Genomic DNA, 19,652 nt, shown 5'->3' on the forward strand with positions numbered 1-19,652 from the left:
GGCCATTCTGGCCGCTGAGGGCTATAGGGACTTCGGGTTGTTTTCTAAATCTCTTTGTCTCCTTTTTGTTTTTCTTTCTTTTTAAAAAATTTCATTGCAATCACAGCCCCAGCTCAGACGTTCAAATTTTTGTGGGTTTTTTTTTTTCTGTGGATCTTTCCTAGGACTGGGGAATTTGGCGGGAGAAACCACGGCAGTGTGGTGGCCTCCCCCACCCTCCCCATATCCTCTGCTCCTGAGGATCAGGAAGAAACCAGCCCCTGTGTATTCTGGAAGAAAATTCCCCTCTCCACCCAGCCCAAATGGAGCCAGTACTCTAAGCAGCCCTTCCCCAACTCAGCAGCTCTGTCTACAGCACAGGGTGGGACGCAGAGAGATTGGCAGGGCCTTGAGGGCAGGAAGAACATCTCAAGGGCCGATGGGGTCCATCCGCCTACACAGAGGACCTGCTGGCCAGCCCTCAGCCCATGGAGATGCTGCTGACTATGCAGCAGCAGGCTCCAGCCTCCCTGCCCACATCACCCCCTAATCATGGTGCCTCCCAGGCACCCTCTACTGGAAAAGCTGGAGGCTGAGATGGCAACAGAGACTGCTGTGGGAAAGAAAGGGCCGAGTGGTAGAAACTTCTGGAAATGTGCACTCAAGCTCAATACAAGGAAGTACTTCTCCCAGAGGGCACTGTCTAAATACCAGCTTGCTGCCTGAAAAGGGAGGGAGCTCCCTGCTTTAGGTGTGCAAGGCCCGGGGGCGGGGGGGGGGATGGGGGGAGGCAAGTAGGGATGTGGGGGGATGGGTTGCTACAGTGAAGGAGTGAACAGCTCTCAAAGGGTCATTCCTGCCCAGAGCCCCTGGGTTCTGTGAGGGAGGCCTGTGCGGGTCAGGGGCTGAAAATGGGACTGAAGAACCCTTCTTTGGGGAAGGGGGGGTGGGGTGCAGAGGTGTGGGAGTGATCAGAGGATGCCGTAGGGCGTGGGGCAGACCCAGACACTGCATGCAGCAAGAGCCAACCTCCTGATCGTGGGGGAAACTTGGCCATAGATCCCAGCAGGGCCTCAGCCATATGTCAGTGCTTGGAAAACAGGTTGGAAAATGAGACCAGTTGACAGACAGTGGCCCCACTGAGCCACGAACAGGCTGGCAGGCAGTGGAGGCAGAGGCAGCGGCCACACGAAGTACCTCATTCTGTGCAGAAATGTATAGCCAGCCAGGGAGCTTCACCCCATGGCCTCCCTGCCCTAGAGCAGTGGGCTTCCGGTGGGAGCTATGCAGGGCACTGGGCAAAGGGGTGGGGGAGGGGCAAGAGCATCTCAACCCCACTGTTCCAGCTGCCTGAGCAGCAGGCCCTGGGGTGCAAGGTGAACCTTCATCAGAGGCCCCCTAACAAATATCGCCAATGAAATCTGAAGTTCAAGGGTTTACCTCTCCAGGAAGAGGAGACGGATTGGCATCTGCTGCATCCAGCAGGGATGAAGGCCTTGCCCCACAAAGCCCATCAGCTCCTGCCCCAAAAAGGTGGCAGCCTTGGAGGACAGAGGCTCCCTCCAGTCTACTGACCCCTAAGATTCTCCAGTAAGAAAAGGAGGACCGCCCTAGCCGGTTTGGCTCAGTGGATAGAGCGTCAGACTGCGGACTGAAGGGTCCTGGGTTCTGGTCAAGGGCACATGCTCTGGGTTGTGGGCTCGATCTCCAGTGCGGGGGGGGGGGGGCAGGAGGTAGTCAGTCAATGATTCTCTCTCATCATTGATGTTTCTCTCTCTCCCTCTCCCCTTTTTAAGCTACTGGGATGGCATAAATCTGGAGGGTTCCAGATCTGCCACTATGGGCCTGACAGATGTGCGCTTACCATGAGTGTGGGCCTGGGGGAGTCTAGTGGTCCTAGCACTCAATGGATGAGACGGTCAACAAGGGAGCTAACTGATGACTGCCAATTCTAGAATGTTCTCCTTCTAGGCTCGTGTCCACATTGGGAGTCCACTGGCACATGAGGATGGAGATGCCGCGCTGAGACCTTGGCCTCCTCTTCCTGTCTCTTCTGGTCGCTATGTTAGGGTGGGGACCATGACAATCCCAGGCAAGGGCAGCTGGAGAGCCAGCCCCACCACCACTTCCTGCCTCTGAGGGGCCCTCCAAGCCAAGTGGATGCCACCCTCTCCCAGGACACAAGCTCCTGCAAGGGCACATTGCATATGCCCAGGATCCCCCCTCCCTCCATCAGATCCCAGCCCATTCCTAGGGCCTCTCCCCTCTGAGGGTGAATCTCACTTGAGATCCGAGGTGTTGGTAGGGGGATGGACAGAGCCAGGCTGCGTGTGCCCGGTGTACCCACAAGTGAGCCCCTGGCCCCAGTGGAGGCAGGGGTGGCACCTACACAGATGGGGGCAGAGGCCAGGGCCGGGGTCTTCACATCCCCTTGCTCTGGGCCCCACACACGGTGGACGCCCAGGCCAGATCCCCATGGGCTTTTGGGTTCCTCTCCCTCCTGTTTGCAGCAGTCTGGCCGAGTTCGGGGCTCAGTGAGGGGAGGGAAAATGGCACGTGTGCGGGTGGGGGCCTCAGCCTCTCCCCCCACCCCCACCCCCACCCCCGTGGCAGTGGCGGCGGGAGAGGAAATGGCAGGCGGGATGGCCCCCTCCGCGGGGAGACACTCGGGTCTAGACGGCTTGGCAAGGCCGGCAGGGCTGAGTCACATGCGTCTGGAGCAGGAGATTCGGGCGCCAGGACTGGAACATGAACGTGCCCCGCTGGGCGGGGGAGGGGGCGCTCGACCTCGCCTTCTGGCTCCCTTGCCCCCAGGCCAGCAGGAGCCCTGGTTTCTGCCCAGACTCTGTCTTCTGCCTGAGCCCCCTCGATGCCCACCTGGAGGGCCACGGGCAGCTTCCACTGGGGTCTAGCAGATCCCACGTTATTGGCAGGGACCAAATGGGGTTTCAGACAGGGAGGGAGATGTGAAATGATTCCCCACATGCCCTCATCCTAATCATGGCCCTACTCCTTCAACCCAGCCATATCCCCCACCTGGGACCTTTTTTGTCCCAAAGCCACCCCTACTGCACTCTGCCCCCTCCTTCCACCTCCCACTGTCACCCTCTCCAGGGACACCCACTCTGTAGCAGCTGAAGGCCTCTGCCCCCTCTCTCTGTGCACCTTACTACCCGCCACCCCATCCCCAGCCTTCACTGTCCCATTAGGGGTTCTGCGTACCCCTTCCCTCCTCCCCTCTCTGTCTCTGTCTGCCTTACTGTCTCTCTCTCCCACTTGCTCGCTCAGGAACACCAGGTCTCGGGCAAGCAGGCACGACACGTGAGTCTGGATCGCTGATGTATTTAGTGCTCACAAAAGCATCTACAAGCAAAGTCGTTTAATTGGGACCAGATCCTCTGAGGTTTCAATGGCATTAAAACAAGATGAGTTTTTCTCTTGGGAAGAAATTGCTGGCAACGGGAAAAGGACATGGAAAGTTTGGCTTTTCTCTGCTCAAAGCTTAAAGAGGGAAAAGGCCCCTGTACATTGATTTATATACCATAGATGTGTGAACATGCGCCCCACGGGTAGACCCAGCATCCGAGTGCACATGCGCACGTGCACACACTGCTCTGGATGTTACTCAGACACAATGTGGAAGGTTCAAGAACGGGCCTTGGCCTGGCCGGGTGGCTCAGTTGGTTGGGCATCGTCCCGTGCACCAAGAGGTCGCTGGTTCAATTCCGGGTCAGGGCACATGCTGGGGTTGCAGGCTCCATCCCCAGCTGATGGATGTTTCTAACTCTCTCTCTCTCCCTTTCCCTTCCTCTCTCTCTAAAAAAAAATCAATTTAAAAAAACATTTTTAAAAATGTTAAGAGAGAGAAAACAGGCCCGCTCCCATGCTCTGGGGGTCACCACAAAGGTGTGTCTCTGGCTGCAGAGCCAGCATTCTGGCCTGGGCCGTGGCAGAAGGCTTAGCACCCAGTAGGGGGTTTGATGCACTTGTCAAATGACAGATCATAGAAGGGCAGGACAAGCAGCCCAGACCTTAGCCCTGAACTCCAGATTTACACACGGAGCTGCCTTCTAGATGTCTCTGCTTGACTGTCTTAATCACCAGCCTCACCCTTGATGGGGCGAGCTGGACTCCCAGCTTCTGCCCCAGGCTCACTCGGCCCGCAATTCTGACTCTACCCTCTTCCTCCACCTGCAGCATCCACCCTGGGCCAGTCATGCACTTGGGGGAGGGGGGCGGCCCTCAGCTTGGCCTATGCCCTCTCACAATCCCGGAGCCCTCGGGGGATGTCTGACTGATGGCTTAGGCTCGCTCCCCATGGGAAGCGAGCCTAAGCCGGCAGTTGGACATCCTTAGTGCTGCCACAGAGGCGGGAGAGGCTCCTGCACCGCTGCACTTGCCAGCCCTGAGCCCAGCTTGTGGCTGAGCGGTGCTACCCCTGTGGGAGCGCACTGACCACCAGGGGGCAGCTCCTGCATTGAGCATCTGCCCCTGGTGGTCAGTGCATGTCATAGTGACTGACCAGTCATTCCACTGTATGGTCAATTTGCATATTAGCCTTTTATTATATAGGACTAGTAGCCCGTTTGCACGAAGATTCGTGCAATAGACCTTCATTCACCTGGCTGCCTGCACCAGTTTTCTGCCGGCACCGGGGACCCAGGCCTTGGCTGTGGCCACCGCCTTCTACCTTCTTTCAGGGTCCCGGCTTGGCCCCGGGCGGTGGCCTTGGGCCCGGCTGCACCCCAGCGTCCCTGTGACCCGATCGCTGGAGCGAGCCGACCCCCCAGGTCGGCTCGCTCCTACGATTGGAGCAAGCACCCCGCTGGCGCCCAAGGCCCGGAAAGCCCCAGGCGGCTTTCCGGGCCTTGGGCTCCGCCGCAACCCAGCGTCCCTGCGACCCGATCGCAGGCACCCCGCTGGCACCCAAGGCCCGGAAAGCCCCGGCGGCTTTCTGGGCCTTGGGCTCGGCCCGCACCCCAGCGTCCCTGCAACAGTTTCCTGGTGGGCGTGGTTGATGGGCGTGGCTTGGTTGGTGGGCGTGGCTTGGGCATAGCAAAGGTGCGGTCAATTTGCATATTTGTCTATTATAAGGTAAGATTACTTAGGATGAGATCATGTACTAGTAAGTACATCCACAGTAGAACTCTGGCCTGTTTGGCTCAGTGATTAGAACTTTGGCCTGAGGACCGAAGGGTCATGGGTTCGATTCCCATTCAAGGGCACGTACCTCAGTTACAGGTTCTCCAGCCCCGGTAGGGGCACTTGTGGGAGGCAACCAATTGGTGTGTTTCTCTTACATCGATGTTTCTCTCTCCCTCTCTCTCTCCCTTCCTCCCTTCCCTTCCACTTTCTAGAGATCAATGGAAAAAATACCCTCAGGTGAGGATTTAAAAAAAGAAGTCCACAGTAGGTCCCTGTCTCCTTCAAGATCTAAGGCAAAATTGGCCTGCCCTCACGAACTTCATCTCTAACTTATCATGCTCCACCACACTGGTGGTCCCTTGCTGGTTCTCATATTGGGCCCCAAACTTTCCTGCCTCAGGGCCTTTGCACTGGCTGTCCCTCCTTTTTTGGAGGGCTCTTTGCTTGAGTTCCTTTCGTGTGGCTATCTCCTTTTCACTCACGTCTCCATCCAAATGTCACTTTCTCACTGTCCTCATATGATCCCCTGTCAGAAATGCCCCTCCCTCCAAACATCGTGACCAGCCCCTTTCCTTCCAATGGGGTCCCTGTGCTCCCCACTAGACTGTCAGCTCTGTGAGTGCAGGGAGCTGGCCATGTGCACTTCACACAATGCCTGGCCCGCAGCAGGGGCTCAGGAATGTTTGATGAGTGAAGAATCCATTCTCCAGTCCTCCTTTGGTGGGTGGAGAAGGCTCAGCTGTGAAGTTCTAAGGAGCCCTGAGGGACAAAGAATGTTGCTTTGACATCCTCTGAGCTGCCAATTTGAGTCCCAACTTGTGCTGAGTGTGCACGCAAGTTTGGACAGTGGGCCACGTGGAAGGGAAGGGCAGGGGCAAAAAGGGGCCGGAGTCGCTTCCTTGCCCTTAGAATTCTGGGATTGTGCAGCTAGAAGGGACCTTGATCAGCTAATGCCGTTTCTCTAGGCCCCTTCCAGCTCTCGGATTCTAGAACTTTCTAAGGAGCCCATGTCCACCACATTGAGATGATGAGACTGAGGCCCTGAGCAGGGAGGCTTACTCCTGACATTAAATGGCCTGTCCGTCCAGGGACGGCTGGGAGCCCAAAACTCTTTCCAGCAACCCTGGGCTGCATCGCTGGTTCCTGGAAAATGTTGACACTCTCCCACCCTGTGCTCCAGACACCGGCTCGGGCAGTGCTGGCCAGGGGCCCTGCCTGCCTCAGCCCAAGTCCACGCACGAGTGAGCTATGTGTGCAAGAGGGGCAGGCACATGAAGGCCCCTCTGGTTCTGCTGAGACCCCCGCAAGCTGGCTCTTCAAGGTCCCCACGATGGCTGGGCACCCTGAGACAGGGCAAAGTAGGTGACCACTGGGCCCCCCACGGGGGGAAGGGCATCTAGGACAGGACTCCCCCGGGAACTGGGGAAGTGAGCGGCCAGGCCTCGCCCCTTCCTGCCTAGGTGGGTAGGAGCAAGGGTCCCTCCCTTCTCCGGGCCACTGTGCCAAAGAACCTGGGAGCAGACTTCCCCCACCCCCAGCCCAGCTAATGGGAACCAGATGGCAGGATGTTTAGTCAGCGCCTGGGGAGCAGCGAACAGGGGAAATGGGTTGGGGGGCAGAATTCCAGAATCCATCCCCAGGCAGGGGGAGGGTCGGGACTCCCACCACCCACCACCGTTGTCTCCAAGGGCCCACCTCAGGGGAAGGCAGGCGGCCTGGCCTCTGGCATCTGACTTAGATGAGCCAGGCTCCCTCTTCTTTCCTTCTCTGTCCTGAAGGTCGCGGGCGGGGTGGGGGGGGGAGGGGAGGGTGCGGGGGGGGGGGGGGGGGGGCTCAGTCTTCCAGGATTCCTGCGTAAATCTTGCAAATCTCGCAAATCTTGATGAGTCTCCGAGTCACACCCGAGCCTCCCATGCCTAAGTGTTCCCCTCCCCCATCTCCAGCAGACTGCCAGCCCGGGACATCCTGTGTCACCCATGAGCACACAGGCACATGGCGGCTTCATCCTTGGCTCCCAAGGTGTTTGCTCATGCTCACTCCCCAGACAGTCCCTGTCTCTAGTCTGCGTGTGGCATGGTCCCAGAGTCAGGCTGTGAACCAGAGCCCTGGATGGGACAGGGGATGGGGTGTCCCTGCTGCACCCTGCGTGCTGTCCATCTCACTGCTACCCGGACCCAAGTGGGCAGAGGCTGAGGGGCCCACTTGCCAGGGACGCCCCTGCCCTGACCATTCTCCAACCTTTCCCAGGTCTCACGCACTCCCATGTGGCCCCAGACCGAGACCTTGAACCCCAGGTGGTGATGGGAAGCTCCTTCCCTACAGCTCTTCCCAGCCCTGATCCGCCTCCCCCCCTCCCCCACCCTCTCCGGCACCCCAGCCTTGCCCACAATTAACTCATTTTTTGAGATCCCTTCCAAACATAAGTCAACACTGGACAGAGCTGTAGGAAAAGCTTCCTCAACGCTGGCCCTGAGGAGCCTCGTGGTGAGCCCAGCCTCTTGGCTGTCCCCCATCCCCCGCCTGCCCTTGGCTTGGGGATGGGGCCCTCTGAGGACTGGCCTGGGCCTTGGTCAGACACCCTCTTCTTTGATGCTTGCTCCACCCTGGCGTCCTTTCCATCTTGTCCCATCCTGACCTACAGGTGCCCCTCTGAGCCACAGGGCATGTGACCCCCTGGCTGTGCCCCCATCCCAGATTGGAGTGTGTGTGGACCAGGGGCTGCCATCTCTTCGGGGACCCCTGGCCTGGGCAGCCTGACAGTGGCCTGAGCAAGGCCACATCACAGGTACCCACAGACTTCTTGGCCAAGAGCCCCAGGTCCCAGGGTAACCACTGTCATTAGGGGAACTGAAGAATGGATTCTTCACTCATCAAACATTCCTGAGCTCCTGCTGTGGGCCAGGCATTGTGTGCGGTGCACATGGCCAGCTTCCTGCGCTCACAGAGCTGACAGTCTAGGGGGAGCACAAGGCCTTGTGGGGTCTGTGACAAAAAGGTGGGAGCTCCTGGAGAGAGGGCAGAAAGGCAGAAGTGAGGCCTGGCCACAGAGAGAAAGAGGGAGGGTGCCCTAGCCGGGTTGGCTCAGTGGATAGAGCGTCAGCCTGCAGATGGAGGGGTCCGGGTTCGATTCCGGTCAAGGGCATGTACCTCGGTTGCAGGAGAGAGAAACATCAATGATGAAAGATAATCATTGGTCGGCTGCCTCCTGTACGCCTCCCACTGGGGATCGAGCCCGCAACTTGGGCATGTGCTCTTGACCGGGAATTAAACCATGACCTCCTGGTTCATAGGTTGACGCTCAACCACTGAGCCACATGGGCTGGGACCCCTCCATTTTATGAAGGAGCTCGTAGAGGCCTGGAGGGAAGGGCACTGCCCAGAGGTAGGCAAGGTGCTGGTAGGACCAGGAGCTGAGCTGTGTACCCCAGTGCCCATGCCCAGGTCGCCTTGTGGCCCCAAGGGCTGGATCCAACTAGCCACCCTGGCTCCGCCCATGTGTCTGTTTCCCCTGGAATTGGGAGTCCTCACATTGGCGCACAGGTTCCCCAAAGCCCTTTTGGGGAACCGCCATTGCCCAGGTAGCCTGGCACCTGCCCCCTCTCCTGAGGACCCGAGGCCCGGCCCCTCTCCTTTCCCAGCCACGGAGGTAGGACCTGGCAGCCTCGGGTAGGCGGCCTGCTCTGCGGTGGGCCTCACAGGCCCGCTGTGTGTGGAGACAGAAGCCTCATTCATGGGGGCCACTGGGCTCGGGCCAGTGGAGAATAAATGCGGGCCTTACGGGAAAGTAGCGAGAGTGCTGAGGCCCAAGAAAAAAAATCAATCTGCCTTTCTCCTCAGGTGGGAGCAGGGGATGCTGGGGGAAGTGGGGAGCAAGGCCTGGGGAGGTGTGTTTGGAGGGGGCTCCCTGGGGGAGGGCCAGGGTGGGGGAGGCTCGGAGCACTGCAGCCAGGGCCAGGAGCTCAGGGAGCGGGACTGTCCGGTGCCATCCGAGGTGTCCCTTCGTGCCAGGGCCACCGCTCCCACCGCTCCCAGCTATTCATCCTCTCTGCCGACTCACGCGCCCTGCGTGGCCTGAGCACAGGGGCCATGAAGACCATGCTGTTCCCTGTCCTGGCTCTCTGGGTGGGGTGCTGCCCTGGAGGGGCCCTGGCTAAGAAGAGGCCAAGCCCGAGAGAGCCCATGGCCCCACCAACCCCCATGGGCTTGCCCACCCTGCAGCTGCTGCTGCCCGTCGTGCCTGGGCGTCCCGATGGTGAGTAGGTGGCACCAGCAGGAGGAGGCTGGCAGGAGGGGGGTGCCCTGTCCCACCAGTGGAACCCCCGGGGCTGGGGCAGAGGGAAAAAAAAGCTGGTCGCCCAAGGTGGGGGGCCTTGGAGGGGCCCCCGGCCCCCGGGAACCATTCCCCGGAGGGCATGGGGTGGACTGCAGATTCTTAGAAGCCCTGTGCCCATCCCGCAGGGTGGGAGCAGGGGAAGTGAGAGCCCCCCCGCCCAGGAGGGGCCACTGCAGTGGGGCTGGAAGAATGGATCTGGATTTGCTGGTTGAGGAGCTGAGCTGGCTGTGCTGGGCCTGCTGGGGAGACTGAGAGAAGCATAGGAGGTTGGAAGTGGGGGGCCTGGGGCTGGGATGGGGTGGCACCAGGGGTCCCAGGAAACCAGCTATGGTGTGGCCAGTGGTTGTTGGCCCATCCCCAGGCCTGGGGGTGGGGGAGGAAGGGCCAGGGGTGGACCTGCAGGGAGGCTTATGGTCAGTACTGGTTAAACGGGACCGCCACGCAGTGGAAGGGAGGCCTGGGGGCTATTGCCCCTCCTTAGCCATGGCTGATGGCCCCTTTAAGTGGCCTCTGGGCTTGCCTTGCCCTCAGCAACCTCCCCTCCCAGCAGGCACTGGGGATCCCACTTCTGAAAGCAAGCTGCCAGGTGGCAGCGACCCCTTCGGATCTCCAGAGGCTATGCCCACCCTCCTGCCCAGGCAGCACCCACAGGGCCCCAGAGGCATAGGAGCAGGCCCAGCCCCTCTGCCCGGGCCACTGAAGCCCTCCTGTGCCCACCCCAGGGGCCTCCCTGTGCCTTGTCCCGACAGGATGGAGGGTGCCCAGCAGTAAAGAGCTGCCTCAGTCCTGAGAGGCAGGCAGGGTGACTCTGGTGCTAGGGGTCCCCTACGCTGGGGCCATGAAAAGATGGGGAGGAGACCAGGAAATCTCTGACACTTGATGGCCTTGGGGGTCTGTGACAAAAGGATGGGAGCTCTGGTCAAGGGTATGTACCTCAGTTTCAGGCTCCTCCCTGGCCTGGGCCCTGGTTGGGGCTCGTGCAGGAGGCAACTAAACCATGTGTTTCTCTCACATCAATGTTTCTCTCTCTGTCTTTCCCTCTCTCTTCCACTCTAACAATCAATGAAAAAAATACCCTCAGGTGAGGATTAAAAAAAAGAAAGTAAGAGGGCTTCCAGCCTATAGCTGACCCCCAGCTAGGGAGAAGGAGGTGTGGCCTCTCAGCCATTCAGGGGTCCTGGCCACCCCAGCCTGAACCGGCTCCTTCTGCGGCGGGCAACCCATTCCCAAGAACAGTGGCTGGCACGGGCCTGAGGACGGGCAGCTGGACTGGGCACAGGCGTGGCCCACCTCCAAGAAGGGTGCCCATGGAGCCCCCACCCAGCCCCCCAGACCCAGCTGAAAGGCCCCTGCCAGGCCAGGGCTGGCCCAGAGGAGTCACCCCAAGTAGCCTGAGAGCAAGAGCAGGCCCCGCCCAGGCCGAAGCTGCAGTGGGGGCTGAGGCAGCAGGGCCTCTGGTGGCCAAACTCAGGTCCTTGAGGACCAGCGAGACCCCCTTCCCTCCTCCCTCCAGTGCAAGAGGGCACAGTGGCTGCTGAGAGGCCGGGACAGGAAGGCAGGAGGCTGGGAGGCTAGGAGAAGGGGCCTGAAGCCCAGGAAGCACCTCAAAGGTGAGGACTGGCCAGGACAGGCAGCCCTCAGGTGGAACTGTGGGGGTGACAGGCTGTCCATGAGTCTGAAGAGGCCAAGACTTGGACCAACCGCTACCAATCACACCAGAGTCACCAGCCACGGAGACCCCGCGCCACTCTCAATGCGCCCAAGCCTAGACCCTCGAGTGTGGGGCCAGAGGGGAGCTCTCTAAGGCAGGGCTCCTTCCCCACCCTCAGTTCCAATTTGGGCCTTCACCCTTGGTGCCCAGGAAAAGAGGCCCAGTGTCCGGGTGTCCCAGTGCAAGCTGCTGGCAAATCTAAAGGCCCCGGGCAAGGCCCTGCCCCTCAGTGGGCCCCTGTTGCTATGTGACTGGGCTGGGGCTGCGTCTTGTTCTCCAGGGGCCTCCCACCACCATGGCCCAAGGGGCTGGCGACAAAAGAAGGACTGCAATCGAGGCTGCGGTGGCCGCAGCATCCCAGACGCCACAGGCCGTGGGCGGAGAAGGCCTGGAAGCAGGCGAGGGCACGGGCATGGGCCTGCGGACCCAGGCACCACGGAGCAGGCCATGCCCTCCCTGCCAGCCTCATGCCTCCTGGCCCAGGCGGCCATCGCCTGTGGCAATGCCAAGATGAAACACATCCCTGCCCTGACCGACCCTGGCCTGACCACGCTCTACCTGGCAGGTGAGTGGTCTTCTTCCCCCACACTCACCCCTGCAGCAGGGGTGAGGCAGCCACACCTCCAGGCTACGCTGCTAGTGGGTCCTCGGCCAGTGTAGCCACCACCCCGCTGTGCCCCGGAAATAGTTCACTTTCCCATGGGTCCTGGTTGGGAGGGAGAAGATGCTCTGACCTGGGACAGCAGAGGAGCCACCTCCTTTGAGGGCGCCTTTGCTGCCTCCGCCCGAGTGGGGGAGGTACAGAGTGGCAGACGGGAGGGGGCCAAGGACACATGGAACATGGCTGCCCTGTGTGCGCGCACAGAGAATGAAATTGCCAAGATCCCGGCCCACACGTTCCTGGGACTGCCCAACCTGGAGTGGCTGGACCTGAGCAAGAACAAGCTGGATGCCCGAGGCCTGCACCCCAGTGCCTTCAAGGTGCGCAGCAGCCCCGCCGCCTGCTCTCCCAGGGGCCGGGCCAGCCCCAAATGGCCCCAGGCATCCATGGCTCCTCACCCGCCCCTGCCTGGGGGACAAGGCTTAGAGGGAGCACGGAGTACCCAGCACGGCGGGCTTGGATAATGTGGGGTGACATAGTCCATAGCTGCGAGTGTGGAGAGCAGTACAAATTTGTGGGCTCCATGAGGGAACAGCACTCCTGGGAGAAACTAAGGGGGGTTCTGGAAACCCAGACAGGCCTGATCTAAGCGGGAACTAGGAAGCCGTGATGCAACCCATTAGGGGTGCCCCTGGGTGGGATAAGCCCAAAGCCACACCCAGCAGGCCCAGACCGGGCCCACAGAGAACCCCAGCCCCCAGCTCCTTCTTCTCCCCCACCCACTTCCAGAATCTGACGCGACTAAAGCGGCTGAACCTGGATGGAAACCGGCTGTCCACAGTGCCGGCCTTGCCCGCCTCCCTGCAGGAGCTCAAGCTCAACGACAACCACCTGCAGGGCCTGCAGCACAGCAGCTTCCACGGTGCGGGCAGCCCCAGGGGCAGGGAACAAAGGGCTCAGGCCTGGGCAGCCATGGAGGCCTTGGAAAGCTGTGGGAGGGCGAGGGGAGGGGCTGCCCAGGGTAGCCTGGCTGGAGGGCAGAGGAGGAAGCAGCAGCAGGCAGCTCCCAGTGGCTCCTCAGTTGGCTCAGGCGCCCCTCTGCCCACCCACCCTGCAGGGCTCAGCCAGCTGCTGACGCTGGAGGTGGAAGGGAACCAGCTGCATGATGGGAACATCTCCCCCCTGGCCTTCCGGTCCCTGGGCAGCTTGCTGTACCTGAGGCTGGACCGGAACCGGCTGCGAACCATCCCGCCAGGCCTACCAGCCTCCCTGCAGGTGAGATGCGGGCCCGAGTCCGGGACAGGCAGTATGGTGGCCAAATGACCAGAGCATCTGCCGCTGGCTAGTAGGGCTGCCCAAGGGGGTATTATTTTTTATTTTAAAAAATATTTTTATTGACTTCAGAGAGGAAGGTAGAGGGAGAGATAGAAACATCAATGATAAGAGAATCATAGATAGGCTGCCTCCTGCACGTCCCCTACTAGGGATCCAGCCTGCAACCTGGGCATGTGCCCTTGACCGGAATCAAACCTGGGACCCTTTAGTCCACAGGCCCACGTTCTATCCACTGAGCCAAACCAGCTAGAGCCCATGGGGGGAATTTTGATGATAAACCCACAAGGTCTCAGCGCCAAAGGCCTCCCCTCCACCTGACCTCACCTTCCAAGAGCCCAGAGTTGAGCCTCCAGGACTTTCCTGGACCCACTGGGTGTCCCTGAGCAAGGTCCTTGCCCTCTCTGGGCCACATGGTCCCCTGCGCTTGGCGGTATTCTCTGAGGCTGTGTCTTGTGGGACCCTGAGGAGTCATGGTATCACTGACAGATGTCGCTGGGATCCTTTGCACAGGTGACCATGGCCCTGAGAGGAGCAGAGACTGTGGCATCCGAGTACCACAGACGGGGCCGGGAGGAAGGGGGCAGGGAGCAGGGCCAGGCCACCAGGGAATGAGCCCCTCACCCCGAGCCTTGGCCCTAGGAGCTGCACCTGGGTGCCAACGTCATCGAGGAGGTGACAGAACGCACGCTGAACCGCAGCTGCAGCCTCAGTGTGCTGGTGCTGAGTAACAACCGGCTCCAGGAGGACCGGCTGGCGCCCCGAGCTTGGATCGACCTGCCGTGAGTGCCACTACCACCCTGGAACTGCCCAAGCTTCACCCCCGTGGGCACCTGGAGGCCAGAGAGGAAAGATGTGCTCAAATAAACCCAGGGAGTCAGGTGGGGAGACAGAGAGTCACCCTTCTCACCACCCAGGGCTCAGGGTAGCCTAGGTCCTCAGCCACCACCTGCTCCTCCACAATTTTCCTGTGTCTCCCACCTGGCAGAATCCCCAAGGCCACAGAAACTCCTTCCCTCGCCCATGCCTGGACTTGCCCTACAGACATCCAGGAAGCTCACCCAAGAGGTGCCATGGGCTTGGATGAAGGGGCAGTGCAGGTGGTAAGAGCTGGGTTTAGCTAAGAGGCAACAGAGGGAAGAAGAGTCATGGAAGAAATGATGGGGCACAGGAAAGAGAAATGTATGAGTGTTCTGGGGTGGCTGTAACAAACTACCACAAACTGGGCAACTTACAGCAACAGAGATTGACTCGCTTATGGTTCTAGAGGCCAGGGCCCCAAAATCAAGGTGTCAGCAGGGCCATGCTCCCTCTGAAGCCGCAGGGGAGGATCCTTCCTGCCTCTTCTAGTTTCTGGTGGGTCCAGGTGTTCTTGGCTCGTGGCCACATCACTCCAGTCTCTGCTTCTGTCTTCATGTAGCTTCTTCTCTGTGTCTCTCTTCTGTGTCTTACAAGGACACCTGTCATTTTACTTAGGGCCCACCAGGGTAATCCAGGATGATGGCATCTCAAGATCCTTGACTTCATTACGTGTACAAAGGCCCTTTTTTCAAATAATGTCATGTTTACAGGTTCTGGGTAGACATATGTTTTGGGGGCCACTATTCATCCCACTATAGGAAGGCTCGAGGATGAGTCCCCTGATCTGGTTTGGACATCGGGGTGGGGGTGCTGGCAGGAGGGGTCCAGGAGGGGATCTGGTCCTTAAAAACACTGCCTCAGGAGTCAGGACATGGTCCCAGGATCAGCAGGAGGGCTGGTGAGGTCCAATCCTTGGGTGCTAACATCAGCACCGAGGGGGCAGGGTGGGGGTGGAGAGACAGACAGGGGTTGACAGATAGTCCAACCTACTATTGCAGGGATCAGAGCCTCCCGCCTTGCATCCTCATGTTCCAGGAAAAAGTTACCAGAATGTTTGGGTTTAATTATTCCTTTTTCCTCTCCTGTTCTTGCCAAGGGGGCAAAGGAAAGCAGACAGCAGCCTGGGGAGGAGCCGCCCAGCTGCTGTTCCACTCCCGCCATGCCATGGGGGCCTGCGAGGGGGGGGTTGGGAGGGGGGAGGCTGGCAGCCAGTCAACCAGTCAAACCCTGGCTGGCACCGCCCAGTTTTTCCCTGGATCGTGGAAGGGGAGGGGGCTGCTGGCTCCATAGGCTCCGGAGGTACCTGAGTCCCCAGCCCTGAGGAATGAGGACAGCATGAGCCCCAAGGCCAAAGGGCTGACCCCACCTACAGGGGCTGGGGGATGTCACTGAGAGAGAAGCCACTTTCCCTGCTCTGGGCCTTCTAAAAGCATCACCTCCCTGACCAGCCCTTATTCTCACCTACCATGGAGTGACCTGGGCTCACGGAGGCCTAAGCTTCACCGCCTGCCTCCCTGATCCGTTAGGGTCCCCCGGCCTTGACCCTCTGAGAGATTGATTTTCTTTTCCTCCCTGTATCTCTTCTGCTTAGCCTGGGTGAGGCAGGAACAGGACAAGAGAGTAGGGATGGAAGGAGGAGGCTGTGGGGCCAAGGAAGGGCAAAGCAGGGACAGGCCTAAATGGGAAAGGCAGGTGACAATTCAATTGCCCCCAGCTCTTTCGCTCTTTCCCCAGATAGCAGGCCCCTCCACTTGTACTTTATTGTCCAGTTAGCTCTGACTGTGTCTTTATATATATACTAGAGGCCCAGTGCATGAAATTTGTGCACTGGGGCGGGGGGGGGGGGTGTCCCTCAGCCCAGCCTGCACCCTCTCCAATCTGGGACCCCTCGGGGTATCAGGCCTAAACCGGCAGTCAGACATCCCTCTTACAATCTGGGACTGCTGGCTCCCAACCACTCACCTGCCTGCCTACCTGATTGCCCCTAACAACTCTGCCTGCCAGCCTGATAGCCCCCTAACCGCTCCCCTTCTGGCCTGATTGACACCTAACTGCTCCCCTGCCGGCCCTATCACCTCCAACTGCCCTCCCCTGCAGGCCTGGTCACCCCCAACTGCCCTCCCCTGCTGGCTATCTTGTGACAATGTGGGGGCGGCCATCTTGTGATATGAGGATATGAGGGTCAATTTGCATATTACCTCTTTATTATATAGGATACTAGAGACCCGGTGCACAAATTCATGCACGGGTGGGCTCTGGCCAGCCCTTCCTGATGTGGGGTAGAGAGATCAAGGGCGGGGCCAGCTGGGGGGAGGAGCTGCAGGCAGTTGGCCAACCAGCCCCGCTCCCTGGTTGAACTCCCGGTTGAACTCCTGGTCGAACTCCCAGTTAAGGGGACAATTTGCATATTAGCCTTTTATTATATAGGATTTTTTTTTATTGGTTTCAGAGAGGAAGGGAGATGAGAGAGAATCATTGATTGGCTGCCTACTGCACACTCCACACTGAGAACTGAGCCCACAACCCAGGCATGTGCCCAGACTGGGAATTGAACCATGACCTCCTGGTTCATAGGTCAACACTCAACCACTGAGCTACACCAGCTGGGCTAACTGTGTCTTCTGTGAGGGAAAATTCCTACTCTCCTCTTGGGTGTGGCCCAGGGACCGTGATCTGGGTTCTAGCTGTTCCGGTGCTTGTGGCTGGGCGCCATCAGTTCACCTGGAACCCTTGTGCCCCACAGGAAGCTGGAGACCCTCGACCTGTCCCACAACCGACTTGTGCATGTCCCCTCTTTCCTGCCGCGGGGCCTCCGGCGCCTGCTGCTGCACCACAACCACATTGAGCGCATCCCCGGCTACGTGTTCGCACACATGAAGCCGGGCCTGGAGTTCCTGCACCTGTCCTACAACAGCCTGCGTGCCGACGGCATCCATGACGTGTCCTTCTGGGGCCTGCGCACCTCCCTGGCGGAACTGCTCCTGGATCACAACCAGCTGCAGGCCATCCCGCGAGGCCTGCTGAGCCTCAAGGGGCTGCAGGTGCTGCGTCTGAGCCACAACAAGATCAGGTAGGGCTGCCCACCTGCGCCGGTCCTGCTGTCTCCCCCCTCCCCCATCCAGCCAGGGCTGAGCCATCAGGCCCTGCCTACCAGATGGGCTGGGGAGGGCTGGCCTGTGGGCCCTGCAGCCTCAGAGGCTGAGGGTGGGGCTGTGGGGGAATCCTTCACCCACCCCCCATCCACCCATCTCTGCTGGTGTGATGGGAGGCTGTGCCCAGGTGGAGGGCAGCATACAGCAGAATCTGGGCAGGGGGTGGGCAAGGGGCAGGTGGGACAGCTCCGGTCCAGAGCAGCAAGGGCTGAGCCACCTGTCTGGCCCTCTGCCCAGGGGTCTTGTCCCTGCACAATGGTCTCACTGCCCCCTCACTGTGGGGCCCTCTCTTCCTCTACTCTTGTGTGATGCCTGCCTCCCCTTCCTGGGGTCTTCTCTCCTCTGCTCGGCCCTGCCACCCCCACTCCACAGACACGTGCCCCTGAATTCCATCTGTGACACTCGAGCGGCCCAGGACTCCAACCTCATCTCCACGCACCTAGAGAACAACTTCATCGATAGGCGCCGCATCCCACCCACCGCCTTTTCCTGCATCCGGGCCTACCACAGTGTGGTCCTCCAGCCCCAGCAGGGGGAGGGGGAAAGCTCCTAGACCTCCCCCCTGCTGGGCTCCCTCCCCCCCCCCGCCCCGGCTCCTTTGGGGCTGGTGAAGGGGGCTCAGGCCCAGGTCCACTTGATCTTTGCACCACTTAGAGAAAGATCTAGAACACCCTGATTCTTCCCATGGACTGCTGAGGCCCCTTCACTTAGTAAACAGCCCGGTGGGGTGCAGCGCTGATTCGGACTTGAACATAATAAATGCGTCTTATTCAAGCCCATGGCCTCCACCAGCCTCCCCCCACCCACCCTCCCTCTTGGATCGAAGCCACGTGTGTATGCTGGATGTCCACTGTGTGTGGAGTCCCCAGAGCCCACATCCTGGACATTGCTTCATCAGCAGGGGGTTGAGAGTGCCTGATTCCGGAAGCTTCTCCAAGAGCCTCCTCACCCTCATCTGCCCTGGCCAGGGTCCTGAAGTCCCCAAGCCATCTGGGGGCCAGGCTGGCCTCTGTTGCTCAGAGCAGCATCAGTGCCTGTCATCCATGAAGCATCCCTGTCGGCAGCCGGGGGGGAGGGAGGGGAGGAGGAGGAAGAGATGGTCTTAGCTGGCAGAAGAGGCTGACGTGGAGGCCCGTGGTGCGGGCCCTTTGTCCTGGAGCCGCCCACATCTACCACTGCACCCAGGCCAGGGACACCTTGCTTCACCCTCTTCCCCTGTTCAAGGTCTCGGGGCCCTCGTCCTGGTTCCCCCATCCCAGGCACACACCCATCCCCAAAGCTAGCCTGTGGGTCCCCAGCTCCCCCGGCCCCCACAGCCCTCAGGGGCAGGCTCAGGCTCAGGCGTCCAAGGCTGTGGGATCCAGATGTCCCCAGTGCAACCTGGTGCCAGGGAAGGGTGGGGAGTGGCATCCACTCAACAACTCTTGGGAAAGGAGCGCTTGGTCTCTGGCAGGCCAGGCCTTGGTCTCTGGGGATCCAGCAGCCACTGTCCCCTGGCCAAAGTTGCTGACTCGTCTGCCTGGTGGGGGAGGCAGACGCAGACACGGGCCAGCTGTGGTGGTGAGTCCTGCTGAGCCCTGAGGACAGGACTGGCCAGCTGTGCTGGGTGGGGACACAGGGTCCGTGAAGCTCCATGAGGTCACTGGAGCAGTTGCCCTGCCCATGCGAGGGGAGCCACCAGGACTAGGGTGGGGTCACTGGGTCAGCCTTGACAGCTCATTGATGCCTCCATGCCTGGTGCTGAGACGGATGGAGGGGAAGGGAGGAGGCAGCCAAGTGATAGGCATCAAGGATGCAGTAGGAGCAGGACTGGCCCCAGCCTTCAGCGCTGCTGGCTGTGGGGGGAGTGAAGCAGGAAGGACACCAAGTCCCCACTGCAGAGACCTTGCCCTGCCACCACCTCTGGCTGTGGTCTGGGCCTGGGAACTGTAAGCCTGACATCGGTCCCATTCTGTAGTCACCCACCCCCACCCCCTTCCCACCCCCTCCCCCAGTTCTCAACAGAGAAAAGGCCAGACTCTGGCAGGGGGTGGGGCGAGGCCTGGGAAGCTGGCGGAGTGTTTGCTTTGGACTCATCCCTGCATTCCTTCTCCAACCCGGCCTAGGCCCACAGATATGGCACTTCCTGTTTGGGCTGGGTCAGAGGTCAGCAGCCCTTGAGGCGCTGGCCCTGATGGGGAAGGCTGCTGCTTTCCCAGCTCTCATGATCCCTCCTCCCGACCCCTGCTGTTCTGGCTACCCCCCAGCTGCCTTCTTCCCCACAGACACAGAGGTCAGGCCCCTGGGAGCACAGGAACTTGGGGCTGGGTGAACCCCCCACTTCCCCACTGCTCCTTCCTCCCCTGAGTGGATGAGGTCCAAGGACCTGGATGAGAAGGGCAGGGTAATGTGGCTGCCATGTGGGGGTAAGGGCAGAGGAGGGCAGGGCATGGAGGAGCAGGCATCCCACAGGTAGTGGCCAGGTTCATTCCACTCCCAGACCGGAAGCTGCTAGGCCCTTGGGGCTGTTGGCAGGTGGGCTGAACCCAGGCCCAGAAG

At 60.1% G+C, this 19,652-nt stretch overlaps 1 protein-coding gene across 1 annotated transcript; it reads left to right on the forward strand.

The window, feature by feature from the left end:
* The first annotated feature begins 9,321 nt into the window (after positions 1 to 9,321).
* On the forward strand, positions 9,322 to 17,667 carry LOC103302241 (extracellular matrix protein 2-like). The gene is made up of 8 exons (XM_008159278.2): positions 9,322 to 9,376; positions 11,287 to 11,733; positions 12,034 to 12,149; positions 12,559 to 12,691; positions 12,887 to 13,044; positions 13,744 to 13,883; positions 16,706 to 17,032; positions 17,487 to 17,667. Exons 1-8 carry the CDS (start codon positions 9,322 to 9,324, stop codon positions 17,665 to 17,667), a joined length of 1,557 nt encoding a protein of 518 aa, XP_008157500.2.
* Positions 17,668 to 19,652: the final 1,985 nt, after the last annotated feature.

Source organism: Eptesicus fuscus, chromosome 1, assembly GCF_027574615.1.
Source record: "Eptesicus fuscus isolate TK198812 chromosome 1, DD_ASM_mEF_20220401, whole genome shotgun sequence".
NCBI lineage: Eukaryota > Metazoa > Chordata > Mammalia > Chiroptera > Vespertilionidae > Eptesicus > Eptesicus fuscus.

Excerpts from the sequence above, each read along its gene's own strand:
- LOC103302241 (XM_008159278.2), top strand. The coding sequence starts at position 9,322 with ATGGGCTTGCCCACCCTGCAGCTGCTGCTGCCCGTCGTGCCTGGGCGT. Across the intron at positions 9,377-11,286 it reads CGTGCCTGGGCGTCCCGATG|TTCCAATTTGGGCCTTCACC; the intron begins GTGAGTAGGTGG and ends CCCCACCCTCAG. Across the intron at positions 17,033-17,486 it reads CTGAGCCACAACAAGATCAG|ACACGTGCCCCTGAATTCCA; the intron begins GTAGGGCTGCCC and ends CCCACTCCACAG.